At 55.3% G+C, this 23983-nt stretch overlaps 1 protein-coding gene across 1 annotated transcript in view; it reads right to left on the bottom strand.

Annotated features, from left to right (window-relative positions):
* Positions 1-3173: 3173 nt before the first annotated feature.
* FBXW8 (F-box and WD repeat domain containing 8) overlaps positions 3174-23983 on the bottom strand; it is a 125485-nt gene continuing 104675 nt past the window's right edge. The window contains exons 9-12 of the mRNA XM_029057600.1: positions 21459-21586; positions 10215-10388; positions 4497-4613; positions 3174-3398 (exon numbers count right to left, since the gene is read on the bottom strand). Of these exons, the coding sequence (XP_028913433.1) occupies positions 3254-3398; positions 4497-4613; positions 10215-10388; positions 21459-21586 (564 nt within the window). The 3' untranslated portion in view covers positions 3174-3253. The remainder of the gene's footprint in view (positions 3399-4496; positions 4614-10214; positions 10389-21458; positions 21587-23983) is intronic.

The following is a 23983-nucleotide window of genomic DNA, read 5'->3' as shown; positions in this document are numbered from 1 at the left end:
ATTACCCTGGGGGCAGGGGGTTTGAGCAGGGCAGAAGGGCAGTTCCGTCTTGTCAGAGCCCCAGGGCGATGGATGAGGGGGGACGTGGCCGGGGGCATCCAAAGCTTGGCTGGCGAAGGCAGAGAGGTGCAGAACGGAGTGAGACGCTTCATATTGTAGAGTTGGTGAGAGTCCGGGCCCCTTCGTTCCTTCATTCGTATTTATTGAGCGCTTACTGTGTGCAGAGCACTGTACTAAGCGTTTGGGAAAGTACTATACGACTCTGGGGGCCGGCTCCCGTTCAGGCGTCTTGGAAGCGGGGACTCCAGAAGGTCCTGTTTCTCTCCCTCAGGACCGGAAGCTCGCTGTGGGTGGGGAACGGGTCTACCAACTGTACGTACTGGACTTTCCCAAGCGCTTACTACAGTGCTCTGCACACAGTGAGCGCTCAATAAATGCCATGGATTGAGTCTCACCTTGCGGCTAAAGGGCCGGCTGACCGGGCCCATTCCGGTCGGGGGTGAGGAGGGTGGGTGGGGGGCCGGCTTCCCTCCTGGACGGGGGCGGCGTCTGGGTCCACGGCATCGCCCTGGCCGCAGGCGACGGGACGAGGCTGGTGGCGAGTTCAAAGGTCGAGTCAGTCGGTCAATCGTATCTATCGAGCGCTCACTGTGCGCCGAGCACTGTACTAAGCACTCGGGAGAGTACGATATACCTCATCTGGAAAACGGGGATTGACTGGCACCCTAATAATGATAATAATGATGGAATCTGGTAAGTGCTTACTATGTTCCAGGCACTGTACTAAGCGCTGGGTTGGACACTTTCATTCAATAGTATTCACTGAGCGCTTACGACGTGCAGAGCACTGTACTAAGCGCTTGGAATGAACAAGTCGGCAACAGATACGGTCCCTGCCAGCGTATCGAGTAGGCACAGTCTTTGTGGGGCTCACAGTCTCCATCCCCATTTTACAGATGAAGCAACTGAGGCCCAGAGAAATGAAGTGACTCGCCCAAGGTCTTACAGCAGAAAAGTGGTGGAGCCGGGATTAGAACCTTCTGATTCCTACTATCCACTAGGCGATGTGGGACAGGGACCGGCTCCGATCCGATTATCTTGTATCGACTCCAGCGTTCAGTACAACAGCCAGCACATAGTAAGCGCTTAAATACCTCAGTTATTATTATTCCCTTGACTCGAGGCTGAGCGCGGAAGTCCCGCGGGTGGCTGCTGCCTGCTGCAAGTCAGGAAAGTCCCCCCGTCCCCCTCTTCTGCCCCCTCCTTCGTCTTCACCCCTTTCCGAGAGGCACCGAACCTTCACTTTCCCCCAAGGAATTCCCCTTTCTCTTGCCCTTCCCGGGCTCGGGGCTGCCAACTCCTGCCCGAAGGAGCGGCTGACAGGCGCGGTGGCTGACCCTGCAATCCATTCATAGTAATAATGATGACGGTATTTATTAAGCTCTTACTCTGTGCCAAGCACTGTTCTCAGCGCTGGGGTAGATACAAGGTCATCAGGTTGTCCGGCGTGGGGCTCAGGGTCTTCATCCCCATTTTCCAGATGAGGTCACTGAGGCCAAGAGGAGTGAAATGAGTGGCCCAAAGTCAAACAGCCCACAAGTGGCGGGCCCGGGATTAGAACCCACGACTTCTGACTCCCAAGTCCGGGCTCTCGCCACTCAGCCATGCTGCTTCTCTGCTACTTATTGGGCGTTTACTATGTGCAGAGCAAATCGAGCAAGCGCTCGGGACGGCACAATTGGTAGACATAACCTCTACGCACAAGGACTTTACAGTCTACCGTGTGAAAAGCACTGTTATGAGCACTCTGGCCCGTGTCCTACCACGGGCCTGGAACGCCCTCCCTCCTCATATCCCACAGACGATGACTCTCCCTCCCTTCAAAGCCTTACTGACGGCCCATCTCCTCCAAGAGGCCTTCCCCGACTACACCCTCCTTCTCCCACTCCCTTCTGCGTCACCTTGACCTGTTGTGACGTGACCCCCACCACTCCCCGATTCCGGCTGGAGTCAATCGGACTTCTGTCGGGCCCCAGGTCCCGGTGGTTTAACCCTCGCCCGCCCCGCGGCAGGAGGCTGGCCCGGTGGACCTCGGGAGATCCCTTCCCGCTCCGGGCCTCGACGGGCCCACGAAAGAAGACGGGAGTCGAGGCGAGCTTTTACTGTGAGAAAATATATATATTGCGCCTAGTGGTCCGCTTCCGTTTTCCACTGACGCAATCAAGTGGAGAGAACTAGCCCGAGTCACGTGGCCAACGCGAGAAATATCAAAGAGGGGATTTTGCTGGCGGGAGTGAAGGGTTTCCTCTGTGATCGTCGGAGGGGAGAGAGAAACTGAGGGGGGACAGGAGCCTCTTTCCCAGAATGGCGGGAAGTGGGGAGAAAAACCCTTCTCTCCGGACTGAAAAGAGGCATGTTGTTGGATGGCTGCTTTTGTTCCTCCTTCTCTTCCTCCTCCTCTTCTCCCCCTCCTCTTTCTCATCATTTTCTTCCTCTTCTCCCCTTCCTCCTTCTCTTCCTTCTCCTCCTTCCTCATTCTCTTCCTCCTCTTCTCCCCCCCCCCTTCTCTTCTCTTCCTCCTCCTCCTCATTCTCTTTCTTCTCCCATTCCTCCTCATTCTCTTCCTCCTCTTCCTTCTTCCCCTCCTCCCACTCCTCGCGGACCTGAGCGCTCGGCACAGTTTCCCCGGAAGAGAGGAAGACGCTGGGAGCCGGAAGGTGCTCCCGTCCGGGCTGAGCATGCAGACGCTCCCCACCTCACGCCGCCCTTGCGCGGACGCGACCACCAGCGGAACCGACTTTCGGAGCCGATCCCTGGGAGGGTTTGGGGCGCTCCGTCGGTAGGTGAGGTCTTAGAGTCTAATTGGAGTCCCGCCCGCTGCTGCAGGCCTCCCGGAGCCTGAAAACTTGACAGACGGTAAAAGGCAGAGGGCAGGTGGAGCCACTCGGTGCCGTGAAGTTTCCGGAAATCTCCGCCGGCCGAACCGCGGATGGGTTGAGTCCCAGAGAGGGCAACCAAAGGATCTCGCTGGATAATGGGCGGCAAGAAGCCCCGGGCGCGGGGCACCTCGGCGACAGCTTGGCCTGGAGCCTCAACGCGGGCTCTGCTGGGAATCCCCCCACCCTCCCTCCACCGCCACCCGGATCTCCTTCCCCAGCCCCCAGCCCCGGAGAACGCCCCCCATCCTGGTCCCCCCCCGGCTCCGAGACGCGCTGCCCCGGCCTGGTGCGGCCCGGTCCGGCCGCCCCCGGCCCTAAATGTTGTCGTAGGGGACGGCCAGGCCGATGTTGTAGTTGTAGCCGGTCACCTCGTCGTAGGACGAGCGGCAGATGGGGAGGACGCTCTCCCGGGCCGGCCGCTCCGCCGAGAACTCGTAGGCCTGGATGATGCCCCGGTGCCTGTGGGAAGAACCGCCCGGGTGACCCACGGCGCCCGTCAAGCCCGCCGCCTGCGCCCCAACCACTGCCCGGGATAAAAATAACGATGGTATTTGTTAAGCGCTCGCTCTGTTCCGTAAGCGCCGGGGTGGATCCAAGCGAATCGGGTTGGACCCAATCCCCGTCCCCCGTGGGGCTCACGGTCTTCATCCCCATTTTGCAGATGAGGGAACTGAGGCCCAGGAGTGACTCGCCCAAGCCACCCAGCAGGCCGGCGGCGGAGCCGGGATTAGAACCCGTAACCTTCCGACTCCCAGGCCCGGGCTCTGTCCGCTACGCCACGCTGCTTCTCCATTCCAAAGGGGACCCCGGCGGTCGGGGTCGGGATGGAGAGACGCGAGACCCGTCCTGTCCGGGCCTGCGTGGACCCGGGCCATCCCCGCCCCTTCTCCGGGCCGAAAATCTGGGCAGAGCCCGCGCCAGACACCTCAAACTCCCGCCGGGGCCGCCGTCACCCAGGGACGGGGACACCCGCAAACATTTGCTGGGGAAGGAAAAGGGGGGAAACCTTTGAAACTGTCTAGGGGAGCAGCCGGAGAGAGGGGGTCCCCATCCCGAACCCCTCTAACCCCGGTTTACACCCTGACATCTGTGAGAAGCAGCGTGGCCTAGTGGCTAGAGCCCGGGAGACCGAAGGACCCGGGTTCTAATCCCGGCTCCGCCCCTCTTCTGCCGTGGGACCTGGGGCGAGTCGCCTCCCTTCTCTGGGCCTCAGTTCTCTCATCTGTAAAATGGGGATTAAGTCCGGGAGCCCCGTGGGGGACAGGGACGGTGTCCAACCCGATGGGCTTCTATCCACCCCGGCGTTCAGTGCCGCTCCAAGAGCCCGAGCCGAGAGAAGCGGGGGCGGGGAGGAAACGGGTCTACCGACGCCGTTGTACTGGACTCTCCCAAGCGCTTAGCACGGGGCTCTGCACCCGGGAAGGGCCTGGCACACGGCAAGCGCTTCCCAAATACCACGATTATTGTTCTGATCAGTGTGCCTCTGATCCTGGCCCACGAACGGGAGCGATGCACGGCCGGACCGTCCCGCCCCCCGTCCCCCCCGGTTGTCCCGACCTTCGGTGAGCGGTCAGGTCATCGTCCGTGAGGCTGGCTCCGCGGGGCGTCTTCTCGTCGGGCACGTTGGCCGTGATGAGGCTGTGAGCGTTGAACCAGACGTGACGCACAGGGTGCCTACGACACAGCCGGGGGCGGGAGGGGGTTCGTTCGTTCATTCATCCCTTCACTTGTAAAGATAATAATAATGACGACGGTGGTATTTGCTAAGTGCTTACTATGTGCCCAGCACTGGTCTAAGCTCTGGGGTAGATACAAGGTAAGCAGACTGTCCCAAGTGGGGCCACAGTCTTCATCCCCCTTTTACAGATGAGGTCGGTGAGGCACAGAAGAATGCCCAAAGTCACACAAGCCGATAAGTGGTGGAGCGGGGATTGGAACCCACGACCTCTGACTCCCAAGCCTGGGTTCTTTCCACTAAGCCACGCTGCTTCTCGACTGCATTTACTGAGCACTTAATGTGTTCAGAGCGCTGTACTAAGCACCTGCAGGAGGACGCCGGAACAATAAACGGACACATTTCAAGCCCACAGTGTTAGTCTAGAAGCTCACCCGGCAATCAAGCAATCCAACCACGGGATGGATTGAGCGCTTACTGTGTGTACAGCACTGTGCTTAACGCCTGGAAGAGTCCAACAGAACAATAAACAGAAAGATTCCTGCCCAAAGCAAGCTTACGGACTCAGAGAGGCTCAGTGGAAAGTGCCCGGGCTTGGGAGTCAGAGGTCTTGGGTTCAAATCCCGGCTCCACCGCTTGTCAGCTGTGTGACTTTGGCAAGCCCCTTAACTTCTCTGGGCCTCAGTGACCTCATCTGGAAAGTGGGGATGAAGTCTGCGAGCCCCACGTGGGACAACCTGATGACCCTGAATCCTCCGCAGCACTTGGAACAGTGCTTTGCACATAGTAAGCACTTAACATATGCCATAATAATAATAATTATTAGGCCACCTTGCTTCCCCGCTGGTCCTCGGGTGTTTCTGCCCTACGGTGCTCGGTAAAGTTCTGCACAGGGTAAGTGCTCAGTAAATCAACTGATTGACCGTTGAACTGGCCTGGGTTCTAATCCCGGCTCTACCACTAGGCTACTGTGTGTCCTTGAGCGAGTCACTTCACTTCTTGGGGCGTCAGTAGCCCCATCTGTAAAGTGGGGATTGAGACTATGAGCCCCATGTGGGACAATAGCTGCGTCCAACCTGATGAGCTTTATCTCAGCGTGGCTCAGTGGAAAGAGTCCGGGCTTGGGAGTCAGAGGTCATGAGTTCGAATCCCGGCTCTGCCACTTGTCAACTGTGTGACTGTGGGCAAGTCACTTCACTTCTCTGGGTCTCAGTTACCTCAGCTGTAAAACGGGGATGAAGACTGTGAGCCCCATGTGGGACAATCTGATGACCCTGTATCCACCCCAGAGCTTAGAACAGTGTTCTGCTCATAGTAAGCGCTTAACAAATACCAACATTATTATCTACCCTAGCGCTCAGCACAGAGTCTGGCACATAGTAAGCGCTTAACATATGCCATAAACAAAAATAAAGAGGACCAGTCCACTCTCCTCTGGGCCACTCAGGCTGAGACCCATGTTCCCTTTCACCAATGCTATTCCTCTCCCCTGCTTCAAAGTCTTACTGAAAGCCCATCTCCTCCAAGAAGCCTCCCCAAACTAAGCCCCCCTTTTCCTCTTGATGACGATGATGGTATTTAAGCGCTTATTATGAGCCAAGCACTCTTCTAGGCACTGAGGTAGATAAAAGGTAAACAGGTTGTCCCACGTGGGGCTCGCAGTATCCATCCCCATTTAACAGATGAGGTCACTGAGGCACAGAGAAGTTGAGTGGCTTGCTAAAAGTGACAAAGCTGATAAGCGGCGGAGCCGGGATTAAAACCCGTGACCCCTGACTCCCCAGCCCGGGCTCTTGCCGCTAAACCACGCTCCCTCCCTTCTGCGCCGCCCCGACTCGCTCTCTTTCTTCATCCCCCCAGCCCAGCCCCGCTTAGGTCCCCATCTGCCAATTCCTTAGTTCTATCAATGTCTGTCTTCCCTTCTAATAATAATAATAATAATAATAATAATAATGTTGGTATTGGTTAAACGCTTACTATGTGCCAAGCACTGTTCTAAGCGCTGGGGTATTCATTCATTCATTCATTCAACAGTATTTATTGAGCGCTTACTATGTGCAGAGCACTGTACTAAGCGCTTGGAATGAACAAGTCGGCAACAGAGGGTAGACACAAGGCTCACAGTCTTCATCCCCATTTTACAGATGGGGTCACTGAGGCCCAGAGAAGTGAAGTGACTGGCCCAAAGTCACCCAGCTGACAAGGGGCAGAGCCGGGACTAGAAGTCATGACCTCTGACTCCCAAGCCCGGGCTCTTGCTCACTGAGGGGAGGGAAAGCATCAGTTTATTGTTCTGTCGGACTCTCCCAGGCGCTTAGTACAGTGCTGTGCACATAGTAAGCGCCCAATAAATAGGACTGAATGAATGAATGACAGGCCCAACCTCGGCTGTGGCTTTTGGGTCTGGACGCTGGGAAACCAGAGGGCTGCCGGCGCCACCCTGTGGAACAGCGAGGTACAGCAGGGCTAGTGCAGCTCGGAGGTCTGAGCGGAGAGCGAAGAATAATAATAATAATAATAATGATAATGTTGGGATTTGTTAATAATAATAATAATAATGTTGGTATTTGTTAAGCGCTTACTATGTGCCGAGCACTGTTCTAAGCGCTGGGGTAGACCTAGGGGAATCAGGTTGTCCCACGTGGGGCTCACAGTCTTAACCCCCATTTTACAGATGAGGGAACTGAGGCCCAGAGAAGTGAAGTGACTCGCCCACAGTCACACAGCCGACAAGTGGCAGAGCCGGGATTCGAACTCATGAGCCCTGACTCCAAAGCCCGTGCTCTTTCCACTGAGCCACGCCACGCTGCTTAGACTCGCGGTCTAAGAGGGAGGGAGAGGAGGGAAGCAGCGTGGCTAAGGGAAGCTTTCTTTCTGCCCTTATTATCATTATTATTATGGTGCCTGTTAAGCGCTTACTATGTGCAGAGCACTGTTCTAAGCGCTGGGGGGAGATACAGGGTCATCAGCTTGTCCCACGTGAGGCTCACAGTCTTCATCCCCATTTTACAGATGAGGTAACGGAGGCACAGAGAAGTGACTTGCCCACAGTCACACAGCTGACAAGTGGCAGAGCTGGGATAATAATAATAATAATAATAATGATAATGATAATAATGGCATTTGTTAAGAGCTTACTAATAATGGTAAATGTTAAGCCAAGCACTGTTCTAAGCGCCAGGTAGATACAAGGAAATCAGGTTGTCCCACGTGGGGCTCACAGTCTCCATCCCCATGAGGCAACTGAGGCCTGGAGAATAACAATAATGAGAATAATAATAATGTTGGTATTTGTTAGGCGCTTACTATGTGCAGAGCACTGTTCTAAGCGCTGCGGGGGGTAAGCCCACCAATGGGCAGGGATTCTCTCTATCTGTTGCCAAATTGTACATTCTAAGCGCTTAGTATGGTGCTCTGCCCATAGTAAGCGCTCAATAAATACTATTGAATGAATACAGGGTCATCAGGTTGCCCCACGTGAGGCTCATAGTTAATCCCCATTTTCCAGATGAGGTCACTGAGGCCCAGAGAAGTGAAATGACCCGCCCACAGTCACACAGCTGACGAGTGGCGGAGCCGGGCTTCAAACCCACGAACTCTGACTCCCAAGCCCGGGCTCTTTCCCCTGAGCCACGCTGCTTCTCAAGTGAAGCGATGTGCCCAGGGTCACCCGGCAGACAAGCGGCGGAGCCGGGATTAGAACCCATGTCCTCTGACTCCCCAGCCCGGGCTCCTTCCACTAAGCCCCGCTGCTTCTCACAGAGAGAAGGGGAGGAAGGGAACGGGTCTATCTAGCCTGGTGGATTGGACTCCCCAGCGCTCAGTCATGCATTTCTTCATTCCTTCCATCGTATTTATTGAGCGCCTACTGTGCGCAGAGCACTGTACTAAGCATTTGGGAAGTACAGTTCGGCAACAGAGACCATCCCTGCCCAACAAAGGGCTCACAGTCTAGAAGGGGGAGAAGGGGGAGTCTAGTCCAGGGCTCTGTACACGGTAAGTGCTCGGTAAATACCACTGACTGCCTGGTTGATTGAAGGACCGGAGGTATGGAGAGCAGAGAACCCCTCGAGATTGTGAGCTCGTTGTGGGCGGGGATTGTCACTGTAGCGGGGCTCAGTGGAACGAGCAGAGGCTTGGGAGTCCGAGGTCGTGGGTTCTAATCCCGGCTCCGCCGCTTGTCACCTGGGGGACTTTGGGCAAGTCGCTTCACTTCTCTGGGCCTCAGTTCCCTCATCTGGAAAATGGGGACGAAGACCGGGAGCCCCACGTGGGACAACCTGATGACCTTGTATCTCCCCCAGTGCTTAGAACAGCGCTTGGCACATAGTAAGCGCTTAACAAATAGCATGATTACTGTTATTATTATTGTACTGTTCTTTCCCAAGCACTTAGCAGAGTGCTCTGCACACAAGAAGAGCTTAATAAATATGACAGTGAATGAATGAGGTACAGCAGCTGTCTCTCCTGGGGGACAGTTTTTCTTTCTCGGCCTTTGGCAGTTCCCCAGGCCCTGGCATGACCAACTCCATGCCCATTAATTAATTAATTAATTCCTGCCTTCATAATTCATTCAATCGTTCATTCACTCGAATTTATTGAGCGCTTACTGTGTGCACAGCACTGTACTAAGCACTTGGGAGAGTATACTCTTAACAGAACACATTCCCCACCCACACTGCGCTTCCAGTCTAGAGGGGGAGGCAGACACGAATAGAAATAAATTAATGACAAAAATGGACAGAAGAGCCCACGCACCCCTCAGTCTCCCAGTTCCAAACCCACTGTTCTCGGAGAAGCAGTGTGGCCTAGTGGCTAGAGCCCGGGCGGGGGGAGTCAGAAGGATCTGGGTTCTAATCCCCGCTCCGCCACTTGTCAGCTGGGTGACCTTGGGCCACTCACCTCACTTCTCTGGGCCTCAGGGACCTCATCTGTAAAATGGGGATTGAGAGATTGAGCCCCGTGGTGTCCGACCCGATTAGCTCGCATCGACCCCCGGTGCTTAGAACAGTGCCTGGCACATAGTTAGCGCTTAACAAGCACCATAATAATAATGATAATAAGGGCAGAAAGCTTCCCTTAGCCACGCTGCTTCCCTCCTCTCCCTCCCTTTTAGACCGCGAGTCCCCCCTCGATCATTCGGTAATTGTTTCACTCAACTGTACTTATTGAGCGCCTTCGCTTCTCTGGGCCTCAGTTCTCTCGTCTGTGAAATGGGGATTGAGGCTGTGAGCCCCAGGTGGGACAGGGACTGTGTCCGATTCGATCTGCCTGGCTCCACCCAGGCACTCAGTACAGTGCCTAGCACATAGTAAGTGCTTAACAAACACCATTATTATTATTATTATTATTGATAATAAGAATCCCGGCTCCCACACTTGTCTGTTTGGTGACCTTGAGCAAGTCCCTTCACCTCTTTGGGCCTCAGTTCTGTCGTCTGTAAAATGGGGATTGAGACCGTGAGCCTCACGTGGGATGGGGACCGCGTCCGACGCGATCCGCTTGGCTCCACCCCGGCGCTCAGTACAGTGCCTGGCACCCAGTAAGCGCTTAACACATCTCCTTCGCCTCCTCCCCGTCACCATTCTCCTCCGGATCACCTGGCGTGCATCTCCCACAGCTTGGTCCCCATGCGGCGGTCCCACACGCACACCAGGCCCTCCTCTCCTCCGCTGACGACCTTCCAGTCGTCCATCTGGACGGCCGACACCCCCAGCGGGTGGGCGTAGAGGGACGACAGCGGCGAGCGGCTGCGCACGTCCAGCACCCGGACCCTGCGGCGGACAGACGCGAGACGGGCCACACGTCAGTCGGTGGAATTCACTGAGCGTTTCCCGGGTGCGGAGCGCTGTACTAAGCGCCTGGGAGAGTCCAAGAGAACCACAGAACAGACCCATTCCCTGCCCACCAAGAGCTTAGGAGGCGAGAGGACCCCCACGCGCCCAGCCGGGGACAGAGGGAGGGTCAATCTTGGTTCCACAGCCCCGGGACGGGGGCGAAGCGGGTCCGGGACCCACTAAAACCCGCCCTTTCCTCTCCCTCCACGTAAATCCCATCACTTATCCGGCCTCCATTCCTGCGTCGGCCTCCTCGCCGACCTCCCGGCCTCCCGTCTCTCCCCCCCCCCCGGTCCACACTTCGCTCCGCCGCCCGCCTCATTTTTCTACAAAAACCTTCAGGCCACGTTTCCCCGCTCCCGGGGAACCTCCAGTGGTTGCCCACCCGCCTCGACGTCGAAAAGAAACTCCTTTAAAGGCGTCCGGCCCCTCGCCCCCTCCGACCTCCCCTCGCCGCTCTCCTACTCCGACCCGTCCCGCACCCTCCGCTCCTCGAACGCCCACCTTCCCCCGTCCCTCCATCTCCTCTGTCTCGCCGCCGACCTCTCGCCCACATCCCGCCTCTGGCCTGGACGCCCTCCCTCCTCAGATCCCCCAGACAATGACTGTCCCCCGCTTCAAAGCCTTCCTGAAGACCCACCTCCTCCAAGAGGCCTTCCCTGACTACGCCCTCCTTTCCTCTTCTCCTACTCCCTTGCGCATCGCCCTGATTAGCTCCCTTTATTCACCTTCACCTCAGCCCCACCGCACGTATGTCCAAAGCCGTAATTCATTTCTTTACAATAACTGCCTCCCCCTCTAGACTGAAAGCTCACTGTGGGCAGGAAATGTGTCTCCTTATTATCGTACTGTCCTCCTCCAAACGCTTAGTCCAGTGCTCTGCACACAGGAAGCGCTCAAGAAACATGATTGACTGGGACTGACGTGGGACAGGGACCGCTTCCAACTTCATTCATTCAAGAGTATTTACTGAGCGCTTACTATGTGCAGAGCACCGTACTAAGCGCTTGGAATGTACAGTTCAGCAACAGATAGAGACCATCCCTGCCCAATAACGGGCTCACAACTCGATTGGCTTGTATCTACCCCGGCGCTTAGCACGGTGCCCAGCACATAGTGAGTGCTTAATAAACACCATTTTTTAGAAAGTGCTTAACAAATACCATAAAAACAGAGAGACTTAATAACGATGGTATTTGTTAAGCGCTTACTGTGTGCCCAGCACTATGACTAGGGGGCCTGGGATGGAGGTCGAAATATCTCCCTATCTATAGGCTGGAAACGTAAAGGTCGTTCGGTCCCAAGTTTGGTCAGATGAGTTGCAGCGTGTCTTGGTGGAAAGAGCACAGCTTGGGAGTCAGAGGTCGTGGGTTCCAATCCCGGCACTGCCACTGGTCAGCTGTGTGACTTTGGGCAAGTCACTTCACTTCTCCGTGCCTCGGTTCCTTCATCTGGAAAATGGGGATGAAGACTGAGCCCCACGTGGGACAACCTGATTACCTTGCATGCCCCCCGTGCTTAGAACAGTGCTTGGCACATAGTAAGCGCTTAACAAATACCCGCATTATTATTATCGTTACGTTCTTTTACTTCTAGATGTGGGCAGGGCTCGTCTCTATTGCTCAATTGTACTTTCCAAGCACTTAGTAGAATGCTCTGCACACAGTAAGCGCTCACACCGTGAGCCCGTAGTTGGGCAGGGATCGTCTCTATCTGTTGCCGAACTGTAATGATAATAATAATAATGTCGGTATTTGTTAAGCGCTTACTGTGTGCCGAGCACTGTTCTAAGCGCTGGGGTAGACACAGGGGAATCAGGCTGTCCCACGTGGGGCTCACGGTCTCAATCCCCATTTTACAGATGAGGTCACCGAGGCACCGAGAAGTTAAGTGACTTGCCCAAAGTCACACAGCTGACAAGTGGCCGAACCGGGATTCGAACCCACGACCTCTGACTCCAGAGCCCGTGCTCTTTCCACTGAGCCACGCTGCTTAACTGTACTTTCCAAGCGCTTAGTCCAGTGCTCTGCACCCAGTAAGCACTCCAAAAATACGACTGAACGAACGAACGAATTAGAAAAAGGAAGAGTCCGAGACGGTCCCAAGTATGTCCCGGGGCATCTCTAAGCCTTTCGTTTCGGTTATCCGGGGGCTCTGTTGCCTCGGGATGTTTCTCGTCAAGAACACCTCTGTTGCAGATTTATTCTCCGCAACGTACGGTTGGCTGTGAAAGGAGGCGAAGGCAAAATAGGCGCTGCCCAGCAGTTCAAAGACTGCCATCTGCTTCCCCCTCGGGTGGAGATGCCAGCACACAAAACAAACAAACAAAAAGACTCCGACTCTTCAGCAATCTGTTCTCCTCCGGCGGGGCCAAGCCGGCCCGGATGCCGGCGGCCGAAACAAACAAACAAACCAAAGGATAGCGACTTCTCCGTCGGCCGAGATGCCCGAGAGTAGGCGAGGCACCCGGCTGAATGGATAATCGCGGACCGCGGGAAGGTCAGGTGCTTGGGAAGGGAAACGTCCCTTCGACGGGTCCCAGTGGAAGGAGCACGGGCGTGGGCTCCCGAGGACCTGGGTTCTAATCCCGGCTCTGCCACTCGACCGCTGTATGACCCCGGACAAATCACTTTACTTCTCTGGGCCTCAGTTCCCTCACCCGGAAAATGGGGATTAAGCCTGGGAACCCCACGTGGGACAGGGTCTGTGCCAATCTGACTAGTAGGTATCTACCCCAGGGCTCAGAACAGTGTTTGACATATACTAAGTGCTTAATAATAATAATAACGTTGGTATTTGTTAAGCGCTTACTATGTGCACAGCACTGTTCTAAGCGCTGGGGGAGATACAGGGTCATCGGGTCGTCCCACGTGAGGCTCACAGTTAATCCCCATTTTACAGCTGAGGTAACTGAGGCACAGAGAAGTGAAGTGACTCGCCCACTGTCACGCAGCTGACGAGTGGCAGAGCCGGGATTCGAACGCATGACCTCTGACTCCCAAGCCCGGGCTCTGTCCACTGAGCCACGCCGCTTCTCACACCATCATTATTATCCAGCGATTAGAACGGTGCTCGGAACACAGTAAGCGCTTAATAAATCCCACCATCGTCATTATTATTATTACCTTGGGCAAGTCGTTTCACTTCTCTGTGCCTCAGTTACCTCCTCTGGAAAATGGGGATTAAGACTGTAAACCCCATGTGGGCCAGGGACTGTGTCCTACCCAATGGTCTTGTATCTAACCCAGCATTTAGAACAGTGCTTTGTGCATAGTAAGGGCTTAACAAATACCACAATTATTATTATTTGCGGGAGGGGGGGGTCCTTCCTGTCTTGTAGACGAGCACACGAGCAAGATTTAAACCCCAACAGATTCATCTGAGGGGGGCGTTCCAATCTGCCTGAAATAATAAAGAAGGTACTTGTTGAGCGCTCACTATGTGCCCAGCACTGTTCTAAGCACTGGGGTGGATTCAGGTTTAGTCAGGTTGGACACAGTCCCTGTCCCACGTGGGGCTCACACTCTAAACCCCCATTTTACAGGGGAGGTCGCTGAGGCCCAGAGAAGTGAAATGACCCGCCCCAGGTCGCCCAGCAGACGGGTAGCGGAGCGGGGATTAGAACCCATGACCTCCAAGAGGCCTTCCCAGACTGAGCTTCCCCTTTTCCCTCTGCTGCCTCTCTGCCCCCCCTTCACCTCCCCTCAGCTAAGCCCCCTTTTCTCCCCCTTTCCCTCCGCTCCTCCCCCTCTCCCTTCCCCTCCGCACTGTGCTCGTCCGCTCATTTGTATATATTTTTATGACCCCACTTATTTTGCTAATGAGACGTACCTCCCCTCGATTCTATTTATCGCTATTGTTTTTGTCCGTCCGTCTCCCCCGATTAGTCTGTAAACCCGTCGATGGGCAGGGATCGTCTTTGTTGCCGAATCGTCCATTCCAAGCGCTTAGTACAGTGCTCTGCACATAGTAAGCGCTCGGTAAATACTATCGAATGAATGAACGAATGACCTTCTGACTCCCTGGCCCGGGATCTAACCACTAAGCCAAGCTGCTCCTGCCGGTCAGCGGCCCGCTTCCAACGCACATCCCCCGGCCCTGCCCTTCAAAGCCTTATCGAAGGCCCGTCTCCTCCAAGAGGCCTTCCCTGACCGCGCCCTCCTCTCCTCTTCTCCCGCTCCCTTCCGCGCCGCCCCGACTCGCTCCCTTTCTTCATCCCCCCTGCCAGCCCCACCCCGCTTATGTCCACATCCCTCATTCATTTATTTCTATTCACGTCTGTCTCCCCCTCTAGACCGTCAGCTCGCTGCGGGCCGGGAACGTGTCTGTTTATTGTTGGATCGGCCTCTCCCGAGCGCTTAGTCCGGTGTTCCGCGTGCAGTAAGCGCTCAATAAATCCGACCGCACGAATGAACTAAAAGCAAACGTGCCCGGGCCGTGCCGGGCAGCGGGTCGGAGAGGAAATGAGGGCCAACGTCCAGCTGATTCCCGAAGCCGACGAGCGAGCGGCAGTCAGGGACGGACGTCCAGCTGAGTTTCCCCGACTTATCTGGTCGGGAAGCAAAATCATCGGCCCGGGGCCGTGATTGTGCGGCGGTTTAAATATTCATGGGGAGAGCCGGAGCCCGCTTCCAAGAAGCCCCCGCCCCGCCCCGTCGCTAATGAAAATGGCTCGGTGGGAGCCCGCCGTCTTCTGCCAAGGAAAACAAAAGGAGGCCGGAGCCGTCCAGAGCCTCCCGCCGGCTGGACCGTCCAAAACCCGCTGGAACCCGGAGGGCCGCAAGCGCTCCCGGGGCTGGCTCCGCGCGGACGGCTTGGAACGACCGGTGGCCGCGCTTCCAGATGGAGGGTCCGGGCCCCGCTCGGCCGGCGGCGGGCGTGGGGGACGGGGAGGGGGACGGGGCTACCGGCGCCCCCGCCGCTTGGCACGACGCGGGACCGCGGGCCGGAACGCTCTTCCCCGCTGGGCTGGCAGCGGGGCCGCCCGGATGATAATCCGGGCCTACTGGATGGGGTCGCCCTGGCGGGAAGCGGAGATGGAAAACTCTTCAGATTCCGGCTGGGAGGGGGGTGGCGGGTGCGTAGGACCGTGTGTGAGTGTGCGTGTCTGTTTCTGGGCCGGGGGTGTGTGCTCGGGAGGGGTGTTGGACTTCCCGCTCTGTTTCCAACCAGCGTCCAACCTGGACATAACAAAGAAACTTCAGCAGCTGGCCGCTAAAACCAAGGAGGCGAGGGGAAGACAGTGTGTACGTGCGAGTGTGTTTGTTTGCGAGTCTGCGTCACGGGGTATTTTTACTTGATAAAGAAAGGTCAGGCCTCACGGAAGACAAAGAGGAATGAGAAAGGACAGCGTGGCCCTGGCCGGGCTTTGTAAATGGCCGGCGTAAAAGCCGGAGCTTCGTCTGCCCTCCTGGGGGTGTTCTGGGAAACTGCCGACGACCCCCCGGCGGGTCAAGCTGGTCGAAAGAGGCCACAGAGCCCGGGGACGTCCGAAAGCCCCAAGGACCCGAGGCTCAAGGCCTTTCGCTAGTAGTCCACGGTGTGGGCCAAGCCCCAGCCAAAGCCTTTCCCCCGCACCCACTGACTCACCTGTAATGATAACGTTGGTATTTGTTAAGCGCTTACTATGTGCCAAGCACCGTTCTCAGCGCTGGGGGATACAAGGTGATCAGGTTGTCCCACGTGGGGCTCACGGTTTTCATCCCCATTTTGCAGACGAGGTCACTGAGGCCCAGGGAAGTGAAGCGTGAGATGTACATCACCCTGATTCTATTTATTTGCCATTGTTTTTATGAGATGTTCTTCCCCTTGACTCTATTTATTGCCATTGTTCTTGTCTGCCCGTCTCCCCCGATTAGACTGTGAGCCCGTCAAAGGGCAGGGACTGTATCTCTTGCCGATTTAGACGTTCCAAGCGCTTAGTACAGTGCTCTGCACATAGTAAGCGCTCAATAAATACTACTGAATGAATGAATGAATGAATGAATGAAAAGTGACTTGCCCAAAGTCACACAGCTGGCAAGCGGCGGAGCCGGGATTAGAACCCATGACCTCTGGCTCCCAAGCCCGGGCTCTTTCCACTGAGCCAGGCTTCGCTGCTTGACCTATGTGACACCCTAATCGTCTTCAACCAAAACGGAGGCAGGGTCAGAACGGGATAATGATAATTATGGTACTTGTTAAGCGCTTACTATGCGCCAAGCACTGTTCTAAGCGTTGGGGGAGATAGAAATTAATCGGGTTGGACACGGTCCCTGTCCCATGCGGGACTTGCACTCTTAATGCTTGGCACATAGTAAGCAGTAACAAATGCCATCATTATTATTATTATTAATATTAGAAGCAGCGTGGCTCAGTGGAAAAGAGCCTGGGCTTCGGAGTCAGAGGTCATGAGTTCGACTCCCGGCTCTGCCACTCGTCAGCTGTGTGACTGTGGGCGAGTCACTTCACTTCTCTGTGCCTCAGTTACCTCATCTGGAAAATGGGGATTGACTGTGAGCCCCGCGTGGGACAACCTGATTCCCCTGTGTCTACCCCAGCGCTCAGAACGGTGCTCTGCACATAGTAAGCGCTTAACAAATACCAACATTATTATTAATCTCCGTTTTCCAGATGTGGGAACTGAGGCCCAGAGAAGTGGATTTGCCCAAGGTCCCACAGAAGACGAGTGGCGGAACCGGGATTAGAACCCAGGTTCTTCTGACATCCAGGCCCCGGCTCTATCCACTAACCGCGCTGCTTCGTTCCGTCAGTCATTCAACTGTATTTACTGAGCACTTACTACGTGCAGAGCACTGTACTAAGCGCTGGGGAGAATACAACAATCTAACAGGCACATTCCCTGCCCACGGTGAGATTTCAGTCTAGAGGGGGAGACATTCATTCAATCGTATTTATTGAGCGCTTACTATGTGCAGAGCACCGTACTAAGTGCTTGGAATGGACAATTCGGAAACAGATAGAGACAATCCCTGCCCAGTGACGGACAGACATTCATAGAAAGCAGGACGGCTCAGTGGAAAGAGCCCGGGCTTGGGAGCCAGAGGTCGTGGGTTCCAATCCCGGATCTGCCACTTGCCAGCTGTGTGACTGTGGGCGAGTCACTTTACTTCTCTGTGCCTCAGTTCCCTCATCTGTCAAATGGGGATGAAGACTGTGAGCCTCACGTGGGACAACCCGATTACCCTGTATCTTCCCCTGCGCTTAGAACAGTGCTCGGCACATGGTAAGCGCTTGACAAATACCAACATTATTATTATATAATCCTCAGATAATTCCAGGTGACGGAGCGTGATTCGGTGGGGCAGCTCAATCGACTGTACTGTCCTCTCCCAAGCTCTCCCCGCTGCTCCCAAGTGCCAGTTGAGAGAGAAAATAACTCGGGCCTGGGAGCCGGGGGCGGGGGGGTCTGGGTTTTAATCTCGCCTCTGCCCCTCGTCCCTCTAAATCAACAAACCAGTTTTTCCCCCATCTGAAAAGTTGGGATAATAATATTTGTGGTATTTGTTAAGCGCGAACTCTGGGCCGATCACCGTACTAAGCGCTGAGTTAGATGGGACTTATTAAGTGCTTACTCTGGGCCAGGCACTGGAGAAGCAGCTAGGCATAACGGATAGGGCCCGGGCCTGGGAGTCGGAAGGTCATGGGTTCTGATCCTGGCTCCGCCATTTGTCTGCTGTGTGACCTTGCGTGAGTCACTTCACTTCTCGGGGGTCTCAGTTCCCTCTTCTGTAAAATGGGGATTGCAACTGTGAGCCCCGTGTGGGACAGGGATGGGGTCCAACCCAGTTATCACAAACCTTAGGGTACGTGAGGGAAGCAGCGTGGCAAAGTGGAAAGAGCACGGGTTTGGGAGTCAGAGGTCATGGGTTCCAATCCCGGCTCTGCCACTTGGCAGCTGTATGACTGTGGGCAAGTCACTTCACTTCTCTGTGCCTCAGTTCCCTCATCTGGAAAATGAGGATTAAGACTGTGAGCCTCACAAGGGACAACCTGATTACCCTGTATCTACCCCAGCGCTTAGAACAGTGCTCTGCCCCTAGTAAGCACTTAACAAATACCAACATTATTATTACTACCTACCCCAGCGCTTACAACAGTGTCTGGTACACAGTAAACGTGTAACAAATACCGTAATTAATTAATTGAGCACTGGACAAGATACAAGATAATCAGGTTGGACACAGTCCCTGTCCCACACGGGGCTCACAGTCTTAATCTCTATTTTCTAGATGAGGGAACTGAGGCCCAGAGAAGTAAAATGACTGGCCCAAGGTCACACGGCACGTGGCGGAGCCGGGATTAGAACCCAGGTTCTCTGACTCCCAGGCCCGGGCTCTTTCCACTGTTCCATACTGCTTCCTTAGATGCAAAAGAATCGGGTTGGACACAGTTCCTGTACAATATGGGATTCCCGGTCGAATTAGGAGGCAAGAACAGGTATTCCATCGCCATTTCACGGGTGAGGAAACTGAGCCACAGAGAAGTTGAGGGACTCGCCCAAGGTCACACAACAGGCAAATGGCAGACCCTCCCAGAGCCTCCTGTCTCTCCCCTCCAGCCCCACATCAATGTCCGGAGGTGAGAAAGGGCATCGGACGCCCCTGGGGAATCGCCGCCCTTGGGGGGGGATAATAATAATGATGGTAATAAGGATGGTATTTGTTAAGCATTTACTATGTGCCAAGCACTGTTCTAAGCACTGGGGTAGATACAGGATAATCAAGTCATCCCATATGGGGCTCACACTTTTCATCCCCATTTTACAGATGAGGTAACTGAGGCAAAGAGAAGTTAACTGACTTGCCCAAGGTCACCCAGTAAACAATTCTATTTATTGCCATTGTTCTTGTCTGTCCGTCTCCCGCGATTAGACCGTAAGCCCGTCAAAGGGCAGGGACCGTCTCTATCTGTTACCCATTTGTCCATTCCAAGCGCTTAGTGCTCTGCACGTAGTAAGTGCTCAATAAATACTATTGAATGAATGAATGAATGAAGTGAATGGAAAGGGTCCGGCTTGCCTGCCGGGTGACCCCGGACAAGTCATTTCGTTTCTCTGGGCCTCTGTTTCTTCATCTGTAAAACGGGGAGTCAATACCTCTTCTCCCTCCAACTTAGATTGGGAGCCCAATGTGAGACGGGGACATAATTATGTGTCCAACGTAACGAGACAAAGCGTGGCCTAGCGGCTAGAGCCCGGGCCTGAGAGTCAGAAGGACCTGGGTTCCAATCCTGGCTCCGCCGCTTGCCTGCCGTGTGACCTTGGGCGAATCACTTCACTTCATGATGCCTCAGCTACCTCATCTGTAAAATGGGGACTAAGACTGTGAGCCCCACGTGAAAATAATAATAATAATGACGGCATTTGTTTAGCGCTTATTATGTGCCAAGCACCGTTCTAAGCGCGGACACTGTTCTGAGCGCCGGGGGCCTGCGTCCGCTACTTACCAGCTGTGTGACTTTGGGCAAGTCACTTCACTTCTCTGTGCCTCAGTTACCTCCTCTGGAAAATGGGGATTAAGACTGTGAGCCCCACGTGGGACAACCTGATCACCTTGTATCAACCCCAGCGCTTAGAACAGTGCTTGGCACATACTAAGTGCTTTACAAATACCATCATTATTATCCAATCTGATTAGCTTGCCTCTACCTGACACATAGTAAGCGCCTAACAACTTAGTTATTTATTTGTTTATATTACTGCCTGTCCCCCCTCCAGACTGTCAGCTCGTTGTGGGGAGGGAAAGTGTCTGCTTATTATTCCACTGTCCTCTCTGCACACGGCAGGCGCTCAATAAATACAACTGAATGAACAAATGCCACTAAAACAGAAAAACCGGCGCATCTAACCCAGCGCTCAGTACAGTCTTCCGCACACAGTAAGCCACCATTTTTATCGTTCGTATTATTACTACTGTTATTCGTCCATTCAATCGTAAGTACTGAGCGCCTACTGCGTGCAGAGCACGGTACTAAGCGACCGACAGAGTACAAAAGACAGGCACATTCCCCGCCCACAGCCAACTGCAGTCTACTTCCAGGTGCTCACTACAGTGCTCCGCCCGCAGTTAGCACTCAGTAAATGATTGAACGATCGATCGAATGAACTACCAGTTTGGGCGGAAATTCGTCCTAAGGCTGAGGCGACACAAGGCAAAGCCCCGGGCCTCCCTCTCTCCCCGACGAGCCCTGCCGACGGCGGAGATGGGGAGATGGGGCTGGGGGCGGCGGGGAGGGGGGTCCGGCGGGCAGGGCTGCGAGGGAGAGGGAAAGCACTGACCGAATCCTTATTCGCGCCAGCTGCTGAGCTGGCGGGGCGGAGGTCTGGGAATTGGCAGCCCCGCCTCACAAGCTGATCCCGAGGCCGGCGGCCACCTGCAGCCCGGGGCCGGGGGGCCGCCGTGAGGCCCTGGCCCCTCGCCATCCCGCTCTCCTCGGGATCAGACGTCGCCCCGGAGCCCGGCCGAACGCCGGGGAGGGAGAAAACCCCGAAAGAGGGCAATGGGCGGCCGGGGGTCGGTCTCCGAACCCCTCCGGGGCGGACGGCACCCCAGGCACCGGGGAAACCCATCCCCCCGGGGCCCCGACCAGCCCAAGAAGTTCCGGGGAAGGGCGGCTGATCGGCTGAGTAGAAACTGGAATGGGTTGACGGGAAGCGGCTGGCTCTCTTCGGCGGCGGCCCTGGCCGCGGTTTGGCAGGCGGCGGGCCCGGCTTGATCCCTCAGCTTATTGTTTTTAATAGGGGAGAGTGAGCTCGGAAATGCCAAGCGCATTTTGCAGCCGGGGGGAGGGCGAGAGGTCTCGCCGGACCCTCCGCCAACTGTGCCCGACTGTGGCTTTAAAAAACAAGGCCTCCCCTCCCGCCGGCGGAGACGGGCCGGGGTTGCGGACGGCGGCCGGGCCCTCGCCTAAGGCGGTGGGCATCGAGCTGACGGGCGGGGGGCCCGGCGGGGGGGGGGGGGGGGGGCGGGGGGGGTCTCCCCACCCCGCGCGGGGACTGGGACGTACCTTCTGTCCTTGCTGCCGGCAACGAGGAGGTGGGGCGGGCTGTGGCGGAGGTTGAGGCAGGTGAAGTCGCCGAGCGAGCCGCCCAGGGCGGTCAGGCACTGGCCGGTCTGTAGGCCGTAGAGCAGGATCTGGGTCGGGGGGACAAGGACGAAGCCACGCTTTCACACCCGGACCCCCCGCCACCGGCCCAGTCGTCCCCCTCCCCGCCGCCCCCTTGACTTTGACCCGCGGAGACAGAGACGGAATGCAGAGGGGGAGGAGGGAAGTCCGGAGGGGCGGCCTGGCCTGGTGGAAAGCACTGGGGGTCGGAGGACCCGGGTTCTAATCGCCGCTCCGTCGCGAGTTAATCGGGTAGGACGTCGTCCCTCTCCCGCAAGGGGCTCAGAGTCTAAGTGCTTTTTCCTAAGTAGGTGTTCACTAAATACTCCCGAATTATGAAAGTTATAATAACGATGGCATTTGTTGAGCATTTACTATGTGCCAAGCACTAAGCCCTGGGATAGATACAAGGAAATCAGGTTGTCCCACGTGGGGCTCACAGTCTTCGTCCCCTGTTTTAGAGGAGGTGACGGAGCCACAGAGAAGTGAAATGACTTGCCCAAGGTCACACAGCAGACCGGTGGCCCGGTCGGGATTAGAACCCATGACCTTCTGACTCCCAGGCCAGGGCTCTAACCTCTACACCACGCTGCTTCTCAATGATTCCCTGTAGCGGCCTGGACTAGTGGAAAGAGGTTCCAGTCCATAATGATGATAATAATAATAATAATAATTATGGAATCTGCTACTCTCTGCCAGGCATCGTACTAAGGGGGGGCGTGGCTACCAACAAATGGGTTGGACGCAGTCCCTGTCCCACGTGGTGCTCACAGTCTCAACCCCCATTTTACAGATGTTTAGACTGTTTAGACTGTCAGCCCGTCACTGGGCAGGGATCGTCTCTATCTGTTGCCGAACTGTCCATTCTGAGCGCTTAGTACAGTGCTCTGCACATAGTAAGCGCTCAATAAATACTACTGAGTGAATGAATGAAGCCCATTCATATTTACTGAGCACTTGCTGTGTGCACAACACTGTACTAAGCGCTTGGAAAAGTACAATACACCTATAAACGGTGACATTCCCTGCCCACAAGGTAGCTTACAGTGTGGGGGGGGGGGGGGCGGGGACACAGACATCGCTACAAATAAATAAAACGACAGATTTGGACCTAAGTGCCGTGGGACTGGGAAGGAGGAATGAAGAAAGGGAGAAAGTCAGGGAGTGGGAGAAGAGGAAAGGAGGGGTTAGTCAGGGAAGGCCTCTTGGAGGAGACGGGCCTTCGATAAGGCTTTGAATGGGAGGGAGAGTCATCGCCTGTGGGATCTGAGGAGGGAGGGCGTCCGGGCGGGACGCGGGCCGGGGGTCGGTGAAGGGACGGGCGAGATGAAGGCCCCGTGAGGAGGTCTGCGGCATCTGAGGAGCGGAGCGTCGGGCTGCGATGGAGAAGGAGAGAAGGGAGGGGAGGTAGGAGGGGGCCGGGGGATGGACGGCTTTAAAACCAATGGTGAGGAGTTTTTGTTTTGTACGGAGGTGGGTGGACAACCGCTGAAGTTTTTTGAGGAGGGGGATGACATGTCCCGAATGCTTTTGCAGCACAGAGAAGTGAAGTGACCCACCCAAGGCCACCCGGCAGAGAAGCGGAGAAGCAGCGTGGCTCAGTGGAAAGAGCCCGGGCTTCGGAGTCAGAGGTCATGGGTTCGACTCCCGGCTCTGCCGCTCGTCAGCTGTGTGACTGTGGGCGAGTCACTTCACTTCTCTGTGCCTCAGTTCCCTCATCTGTCAAATGGGGATTAACCGTGAGCCTCACGTGGGACGACCCGATGACCCTGTATCTCCCCCAGCGCTTAGAACAGTGCTCGGCACATAGTAAGCGCTTAACAAATACCAACATTATTATTATTAAGTGGCGGAGCCAGGATTAGAAGTCATGTCCGGGTGACTCCAGGCCCATACTCTATCCACCAAGCCATGCTGCTTCTCTTTCATTCATTCATTCAGTAGTATTTATTGAGCGCTTACTTTGCGCAGAGCACCGTACTAAGCGCTTGGAACGGACAATTCGGCAACAGACAGAGACGATCCCTGCCCATTGACGGGTTTACAGTCTAATCAGGGGAGGAGCTTGTATTCTACAACTATATAAAAATCAGAAAGTCTCTCAAAAGCTTGTAATTCTAAAATGAGCAATGCAAGATTATCCCTCTTGGCGTGAATATATGTTCCCCATATCCCCATCAAATGTAATAGTAACAGTAATAATAATGTTGGTATTTGTTAAGCGCTTACTATGCGCAGAGCACTGTTCTAAGCGCTGGGGTACACAGGGGAATCAGGTTGTCCCAATAACAGAAGCATTTGCTAAGCGCTTACTACGTGTCAAGCACTCTTCTAAGCGCCGGGCCCTGTGCGGGACAGAGACTGTGTCCAACCGTATCCGCCCCAGAGCTCAGACCCCTGCTTGACACGTAGTAAGCGCTTCACAG

The sequence above is a fragment of the Ornithorhynchus anatinus genome, chromosome 2 (genome assembly GCF_004115215.2).
Source record: "Ornithorhynchus anatinus isolate Pmale09 chromosome 2, mOrnAna1.pri.v4, whole genome shotgun sequence".
Lineage (NCBI taxonomy): Eukaryota > Metazoa > Chordata > Mammalia > Monotremata > Ornithorhynchidae > Ornithorhynchus > Ornithorhynchus anatinus.
Note: the sequence above shows the minus strand (reverse complement) of the source record. Positions and strands in the feature narration are given on the sequence as shown.